A 9,132-nucleotide genomic window follows, 5' to 3' on the forward strand; every position below is an offset into this window, starting at 1 on the left:
ATCGTACAATATATTCATTTCACTAATTATCTAGGAAAATGTTTTCAAATGCCGGTAAAGCATATGAAACAACAATCATCATCGCTTACATTGCGCCAGGGCCTACTTTAATGCATTTGATTCGTTGCTGCACGGTCACTTCGTGCAATAATCGGAGACGAATGAAAATCTGCATGGATGAATGGGCGGCTTGTTCGTTTGACATTTTCAGCTGCGTCACTGAATATTGAAAGTGAATGCGGCTGAATATGATCAATTTTCATTCAATGAATTTGAATATTTTTAACTCTGATGATAAATCAAGGTTCAGAGTTCGTCAGGAATCTTCTTGTACTAAATAATATTAATTCTTTTGTTTACGAGGTGGTTTCTTGTTATTCTTTCTAAGCTCAGTTTTACTTTGTTTCTCTTCCTTTACTTTCCTTTTTGCCTTTCTCATATAGAAAGGTTATGCAATCACTTTGAAAAACGTCAACCTAATCCCGGCCCGGAGGGCCGAGTGTCATATCCCATTCGACTCAGTTCGTCGAGATCGGAAAAAGTCTGTATGTGTGTGTATGTCTGTATGTACGTGTGTATGTGTGTGTATGTGTGTGTATGTGTGTGTATGTATGTGCGTATGTATCAAATAATGTCACTCATTTTTCTCAGAGATGGCTGGACCGATTTGCCCAAACTTAGTCTCAAATGAAAGGTGCAACCTTCCCATCGGCTGCTATTGAATTTTGGATCGATCGGAATTCTGGTTCCGGAATTACGGGTTTAAGAGTGCGGCCACACAGAAATTTCTTATATAAACTATAGGAAAAATTAGAAATAGAATTTTTATTTTTGATGCTAAATATGTTCAAGGTGCATGAAACGTTGAGATTTGATGCAAACTCGAAAAAAAATTTGACGACAATTCACTTTTTTGGATTTTGGCACATTTTTGCCTTTCTCATATAGAAAGGTTATGCAATCACTCTGAAAAACGTCAACCTAATCCCGGCCGGGCCAAATTTTTTTTTCGACTCGCATAAGGTTTCTGGATTTTAACAGGGGCGTAGTTGATGGTTTACGGAGAGGGGTTACACCCCCCCTCTACTGTTCACTCCCCTCCTTTAAAAATCTCCTTAAATCACCCCTCAGACCACCACCTCATACCCCTCCCTTTCAACCCCATCATCTTTAAATCACCACTATATTACAAAGCATACCAATTTAAGCTGGGGAGTCGTTCGTTCATGGGACTTTCGCCCTCCTCACATACCCATCCCCGCATGACAAAATGAGTTAGCAAGCAGATAACATTGATCTAATGCTGATTAGGCTAATGGAGTATGATATTTTTTTGTTTCAAGTGTTTCACCGTCGACAAGTAGCTCATCAAGTTCGTGGCTGGCATGCCATTGTCTATAAGTGCAAAGTGTGCTAAGAATGTAATGGACATTTCCACAATTATGTTGAACATAAAAAGCCTCCGTGCCATAGTTTAGAGAAATGAGAAAGGCACAATTGCACCGCTAGGTGGATTAAAACAGGTTTTCTTCAGTTTTCGCCTTGTGGTATTCAACTGTTCGACGCAATGTTAAAACAGTAGGACTACGTCGCTTGAATCGTATTGTTCCTGTTCGTGTGAGTGTTTCGGGCGATTCTAGGAATTCAGCAAGCACACTCTTATTATCATTATTTAGCTGTGATATGGCTCTTAGATTTGTCAACAAATTCGAACTTCAAATGTTCTTCAACATGGATTTCAGAAGTCTCCTCTTTGGTCATATTATGGTCTTCAATGAAATGTTCCTCAATCGTTTGATTTTCGACATCCATTGGTTTGAACATTTTTAAATAATTTGACCAAAAAGAGCAGGCGACCTACCGTTACGAAATTTTTCACTTTTTGATTATTCTAACTCGATAAACAAATAGCTGTCAAAAAAAAAAAATCGAGGGGTGTCCAAAATAAGTTGATATCAATTTTTCAAGACATATTGTAGACACCATTTATTTAAGATTTTTTAGATAAAACACCTTCGTACCTTTTCAAACACGTAACATGCATAATACCAAATCAGACAAACTAATTAAATCGATAAAAAATATTATAATTGTACATTTAAATCCAATCTGAAAATATATCATTTCCACTGGTTCCTCTTGGCTATCGTTGAAACATGCAACGTTTTCGGTGATATTTTTGAAAACTTTGGTTTCTTTTTAATTTGAAACAATTAGAGATGAACTAATAATATTGAAACTTAATAGACAACTCAAGGAATGTAATTGCTGCATCAAACCAAACAAATGCAGAGAAACTTGGCAGTGTAGGAGGCAAATACATAAACAGGGTCCAAAATATGTAGGGGTCCAAATTACGTTGGTTACCCTACATAGGGCAGGACAGATACTCTGACTGCATAAACTGTGAAAACAATTTTAAGTCCAGTAACGCTTAAGACATGGCTTGAATTTTAATCGAAAAAGAACACCCGCTTAAACTGCTGCTGGGACGGTAAGTTCTGTTTTAAAATATTCCGTTTTGTGCAGTACGTAAAAGTGTTTGAAATTAGAAAACAAAAAGTTCTGCTGGGAATGTGATTGTTTCCGATGTAATTACACTCAGGTTTTTTTACGCGGGGGATACAGGCCGCGTAAATGAAAACCGCGTAAATTTCAAAAAACGCGTAAATGAAAACCGCGTAAATTTCAAAATCCGCTTAAAAAAATACTGCGCAAAAAACCGCGTAAAAAGACCTGAGTGTACTCTCCTATATAAAATACTACGCTGCTGTACAGTGCAATAACTACAGAAGCACGTTGTCAGATGCCTTACTGATAAAAAAAACATATAACCGAAATATGAAACATATGAAAGCCAATAGGCTCTTTACCCTACGCAGCTACAAAGCGCCGTAAACATGGATTAACAAGTTATAACGCACACGCATGCATAAAAATAATTTTTTTTTTCAACGCAACACTCTCAAGCAGCACACATAAGTCGCATCCTGTCGTATTGAATTAAATCCAAACCACCCACCCCACCCACTTTGCAAATCATTCTGTGACACCGTGCGGGTACCCGAAAAATCCGCACACGGCCACCGCTGCCGAAAATGCATAGCGTCTACCGCTTAGTGTAGCATCCCGACGCTGCAGCCATGATCTTACCCGTTCGACATAAGAACAAAAGCGTGTACGTGTACGCGTCACCTCTATTTATAAACTAACCGTATATGGTTTAGTCACTTAGGTGCGAGTGTGTGCAAATGCCAACGTTGCCGAAAATCGATAGCGCTTATTGCATCTCCCGGAAACGATGTTGCTCGTATGGGATATTAGCAACAACTGATTTAAACGGACATGCGTCGCTTCTATTTATGACTTTTCGTGTTTGATTGAGCCACTAAGGTACCCTATAATGACGGCTGTGTCTGAGAAATCTGCCTCACGCAGAGTCGGAAAATGTTTTTTTCATTTGCCAAAATCAGGCGAAACTGACGAAAGAACGAAGCTTCTTTCCATACCACTAGCACTTTGCTAAATCGAAAATGAGACAACGGGCTAGGACAAAGCAAGCATGTAGCAGAGCGTTTTTATTATTCTCCCCGCACGCTCGTTTTCGCTTTGAGTTTCAGAATGATATTGGTACATTCGATATTGAACTTACTGCTGGGGAAACGAAAATACACTAGCAATGATATTTATTTGTCGATGCTCGATTCTGTAGATTTTCGAGGTAATGATGGTATTGTAAGACGGAAGCCTGATCGGTGTGCATATTCCTGATTTTAACTATGTTCTAGTTGCATTATTAGATGCACATTGCATTAATTTCATTTAATGAATGAGAATCGTAAATTACTGAACATGCATCAAAACGAAATTGTAACTTCGGATTGTCATAGGAAAACGAATGTCGATGCTGCTGCTACTCGATTTCGTAGAATCGAGAGAGGAGGGGACATCGCCTTTATTGTTTTATTTTTTCATGCAGTTAGTAACGAAAGAGGCAGGGAAAGGACGAAGATGAATTCTCTGAATTTCGTCGTCGTTCATTGAATAGGTATGAGAATTTTAGGCTCTAGCCTCACGAATGGTAATTTTCCCGTTTTTCGTGAACTTTTTAATTTTACCAATTTCCAAAATTATTACCAATATTAAAGTTAGGTGTTTCTGAATCGGTTGGTGCATGAATGATTAAAATCCATCTAATAATATCGGAGTTATAGGCGTGCAAACCTCACATAGTTTCGTTACATGGGAGATATTTTAGATTTTAGAATGACACCTAGCCCCAGATAATGGAGTAAGACATTTTTAATGTCAAAAAGAGCGGAAGGGTGAGTGTGTTATCGAACATTTATTTTTTCTTTTGCTGTATCGATAATGAAGGAAAATTTATTTTTAAGCGGCTCTATATTAACATTACTGATAGCCATTAAGGTGCTTTTGAACTAGCTCTATTCTGGCATATTAAGTGTGCTTTAATGATCTGTATAGAACTATGGAGCCGTAAAGCATATGTTTTGTATGCAAATATAGGACATATCTAAAGCCACTAGATAATGCTTCGTGGTTACTTGGGCGAGGCCCAAAATCACCGTACAACCGTCTCAATACAATGCACTTTTAGAAGAAAAATTCCTTGAACGTGTTTTAAAAATACAAAAATACAAAAATTATCCATTTTAATCACCGATTAATTAAGGTCAGTCTACCTTCTCATCTCGCACAGAGTAGAAACTAAAAATCATTCTGCCAAAGATACATGGCAAAAACGACTGCAGACGAATTGTGTTGCTGTTGATTTTTGGAAATGTCCTGTAAGACCAGCTACTCGGAAAGTGAAACAATTACTAAATGTGAAGATTGTGCTCAGTCCGGGAGAAGTTAACGCCCTGCAAATGCACCATATAAAACATTAAGGAGCACAGTCGTTTGTTTCTCGGAACAACGTGCAGCACCATTTTATGCGGAACAACCGAAAATGGGATGTTTCATCAGACAATACTGGTTAGACAACCATGGTAGATTCCCATGCGCGAATTCTACAAAACGACACTGCACCACGGAAAACTTTGTGCAAAAGCAGCTAAGAACAGCCCACTAACTATAACCGTAAACAGCACACCGTTATCTTATGCCAAACCACAAACGGCTAAAAAACCAATATCTACGGATCTGACAGGAATAAATATTCACTCAAAAACAATCACGCCCAGTGTCTCCAAGCCAACAACCGGCACCATCAGCAAAGAAGCGAACGTAGAAGAAGACGAATGCGTTTGTCCGTGCCCTCGTATATTTGTTTGAAGCTCTATTGCTTTCTTCGAAAATACTTTGAATTGGCTTCTCAATATTTTGTAGTGTACTCCGTCGATTCAAGCAAAAAACTCGTTTTTTAACTTGTATACAAAGTAGGCAACTACCTTAAGAACGTTTGTTTTAACAAATGTCAACTATCAAATAAAGTTGGCAGTTTTTATTCTTTTATCGTATAACAATTTAATAAATGATTACAAAGAAATTACTATTGCTATTTTTATTGCTCTTCTGTAAATACGTCCGGTGTTCGCTCATCTTCCGGATAAAACGCGGGCCCCCAAATACGACCCGGGCCCCAGGGCAATTGCCCTGGCTGCCTCCCTCTCTCATCGGGCCTGATGATAAAAATCAACATTGCGAAAAAAATCCACTCAAAAGTCCCAGATGGTTCATTTCCATAATTCAGCAATTACTACCGTGCAGCCAATTTTGACTGTGCACCAGACGGCTGAGACTGGTTATCACTAAAGCACCGTTATATGAGTTCTGTTCGCGTTCTGTTATCAGAAGTAATAAGGTATTTTTCTGGCAGTCGTTCACTGCTGCACAGGCTTTAGCAGATGTTTCCCGAAATTGTGTTTGAAATATTTTAGTAGTTTTCGATTGATTAGTGAGATGCTGCAAGGTGGAAAATTTTTGGAAAAAGCTATCTTCCAGAGAAGGTGTGAACCGAAAGAAGGTTGAAAAATGCGTTCGAACAGGATGAACCCATACGTATAGTGCGACGGGTTTCACTGTGCGTTATCTACGATGCTTTATTGGTTGATGTATTATCGTGAACCGCGCTCGCGTTGTAAATAAAAATCGCTCCTAGTAGAGTGCTTTAGTATGATAAGCAGAAATGTTATTGTTGTGTTACTGTGATACAAATTTGGAATGTAAATACTAGTTTCACGTTACAGATGGTTTCAGACATCGACGCACATTTTTACGCTAAACTTACATACGGTGAAGGCTCATCAAATAGATGGGACGAACGATCAGAGCTATGTTCAGCATACTGGAGGGAAGCCACTGCTCTATCGGAACATAGGTCAACATTTGCGTCTAGCTGTTGAAAAATATCCAAATAATGAAGCTGTGCTGTCCTGCCATGAGTGCAAACGGTACACGTATTCGGAAGTTATGGACAAGGTAGGTATACAAATCCGTGCTTTCGAATTCCTTTGCATCTGTATCGGAAGTTAAGAATTCGTACCACTTAGTTTTACGTTAAAAGATTGTATGCATACAACTCATCATGTACTTTAGTGTTTCGAATATACAACGGACACCAAATTGACTCTAGATAGACACTAAATCCAAACAGTTGACAAAACTTAAGTGAATGACCCAATTGTCCAAGAGCATAAAACTAACATTTATTACATCTGTAGGTGGATCGAATGGCTGCCGCTTTCTATCAGCTTGGCCTAGAGAAAAATGATCGCATCGGGATTTGGGGACCGAACAGCACCGCCTATTATCTGACTCTACTTGCAGTAGCACGAGCAGGAATGATTTCGGTGCGTCGGGCGACCAAAGTTTTACTTTTATTTATAAAGTTTTCAATTCTGATTAAAACACTGCCCTTCCACGTAGGTGGGAATTAATCCGGCCTATCAGCTTCGTGAACTGGAATACGCCTTAAAGAAGGTGGGAGTAAAAGCACTGGTTGCTTCAGAAGGCTTCCGTTCCCAGAACTATTACGAAATGCTGAAACAATTACTGCCGGAACTAGCCGATAGTCCTCCGATGAAGCTAAAATCTTCCACAGTTCCAACTTTATCGTCTATTATCGTTGATTCTGGAACGAATAAACTTCCGTAAGTAATGCTTCAGAATGAATTAAAGTGATCGACCTTCAAATTAAAAAAAACTTAATAACAGTGGAACACTAGCTTTCGAAGATCTTCTTCAGCTTGCGACAGAAACGGGAGTGTCTCAAATTGAGGCTCTGCAAGCCTCCATTTCTCCCGATAGTGGTACCAGCTTATTGTTTACCTCGGGGACAACCGGTCAACCGAAGGCTGCCTTGCTATCCCACTTTGGAATGGTTAACAATGGTACCCAGGCGGCATATCGAAACGAACTAGATCGTAAGCAGCATCGCATTTGTCTGCAAGTTCCACTCTTTCATGTTTTTGGAATGGTCTTCGGCAGCATTGCGGCACTAAACTATGGTTCAACACTGGTTTTCCCAGGAGAAGGATTCCGAGCCAGTGAATCGTTGATGGCAATTGCTAAAGAGAAGTATGATGTTAATTTTAATACGGCACCCTGTTTAAACAGTTTTCCATCTCCTCTAATAGGTGTAGCATCATTTATGGAACACCTACCATGTATGTCGATTTGTTGAACGAGTATCACAAGATGAACCTGAAGCTACCGGTAATGGATATCGCGGTGATTGGAGCAGCTGCCTGCTCCCCAAAGCTCATCACAGATATTCAGGATATTCTTGGAGTAAGAGCGGTCCGCGCATCTTACGGTATGACTGAAGTGTCCGGAGGTTCATTTATTTGTGAACGGGGTGATCCAACGGAAGTATCGTTGGATTCAGTTGGCCGGTTGGTAGATCATTCCGAAGTCAAGGTGGTTGACGTGGAAGGGAACACAGTGCCCTTTGGGACTCCTGGAGAACTATGGGTTCGAAGCTATGCAACAATACTTGGCTACTGGGATGATAATGGTGGCACGAAGGCAGCGATTCGGGCTGATCGTTGGTTGACAACGGGCGACCAGTTCGTACTAAGACCGGATGGGTACGGAAAGGTTGTGGGTCGACTAAAAGAGGTTATCATTCGAGGTGGTGAAAATATTTACCCTAAAGAAATAGAAGACACACTGAATACGCATCCTAGTATTCTAGAATCACATTGCATTGGAGTGCCAGATGAGAGGTTGGGAGAAGAAATTTGTGCGTACATTAGATTAAAAGATCCACCAGAGCAAAATTTGGTAAATTTGGAAGACGTTAAACTTTTCTGTAGAGGTAAATTAGCTTACTTTAAAATACCAAAGCTAATCAGAATAGTACAAAACTTTCCAAAAACCACTTCCGGTAAAATACAGAAATTTAAGCTTCTGGATATGTTCTTGAGTGAAAAGAAAGAATAAATTTTCTTTCATTTCATGTCATTAACTCAATGTTAACATTTACAGTCGTGATTCGGCACACCCTCTGTTCAGCTGAAGAATTTGATTCGCTAGTTGAACCGACTGACAGATGTCAGAAACAGATACTCTTCAAAGAGACGTTAGTAGCGTAAATGCATCTCTTAACATCTCTAATTATTGTCAGATTGATTATTAAAGTAAATTCGACGAGAGATCTTTGGCATTTAGATGCTTTTTATATGGACAATGGTCCAACTAGCGGAAGTCCAACTAAAAGGCGATCCAGTTAAAAAGAGTCCAACCAGCGAATCACGACTGTAGTAGGATTTGAAACTTTATGTAAGAAACATTTGACATGAAATAATTGAAAGTAATAATAGTTACGAAAATAAAATAAATAAGAAGAAATCCCATTCTCATATAATAGTGTGTTTTAATTTGTGCTACACTTTTTCTTATCACCTACAAAACGTATAATATTGGAGATATCAACTTATAAAGGGTGTTCAGACACATTCCAGCGTTAGGGGACAACGTTTGCACGCATTATGCAACTGTTAACAGCTTGTCGTTTGAAAAATCCCACGATGTACGCTCAAAACACTTAATTGAATACTTTAAATGTCCTAACACAACGTTTATGTTATCGTTTCGATATTTTTTAGGTTGTCATTTCATTCTGAGAGTCGTAAAAATGTCGCATTAGGGGACAACAGAGCAAAA

The 9,132-nt window shown here is 39.1% G+C and overlaps 1 protein-coding gene across 2 annotated transcripts; it reads left to right on the forward strand.

The window, feature by feature from the left end:
* The first annotated feature begins 5,775 nt into the window (after positions 1–5,775).
* LOC131681540 (medium-chain acyl-CoA ligase ACSF2, mitochondrial-like) lies at positions 5,776–8,807 on the forward strand. Of its 2 annotated transcripts, none has more exons than XM_058962372.1 (6): positions 5,776–5,827; positions 6,213–6,444; positions 6,687–6,815; positions 6,892–7,115; positions 7,180–7,542; positions 7,602–8,807. In XM_058962372.1, exons 1-6 carry the CDS (start codon positions 5,790–5,792, stop codon positions 8,407–8,409), a joined length of 1,794 nt encoding a protein of 597 aa, XP_058818355.1. In that variant the 5' UTR covers positions 5,776–5,789; the 3' UTR covers positions 8,410–8,807. The 2 variants fall into 2 exon arrangements, with proteins under 2 accessions (XP_058818355.1, XP_058818354.1); XM_058962371.1 differs by lacking the exon at positions 5,776–5,827 and adding an exon at positions 5,846–5,972.
* Positions 8,808–9,132: the final 325 nt, after the last annotated feature.

This window comes from Topomyia yanbarensis, chromosome 2 (genome assembly GCF_030247195.1).
Source record: "Topomyia yanbarensis strain Yona2022 chromosome 2, ASM3024719v1, whole genome shotgun sequence".
Lineage (NCBI taxonomy): Eukaryota > Metazoa > Arthropoda > Insecta > Diptera > Culicidae > Topomyia > Topomyia yanbarensis.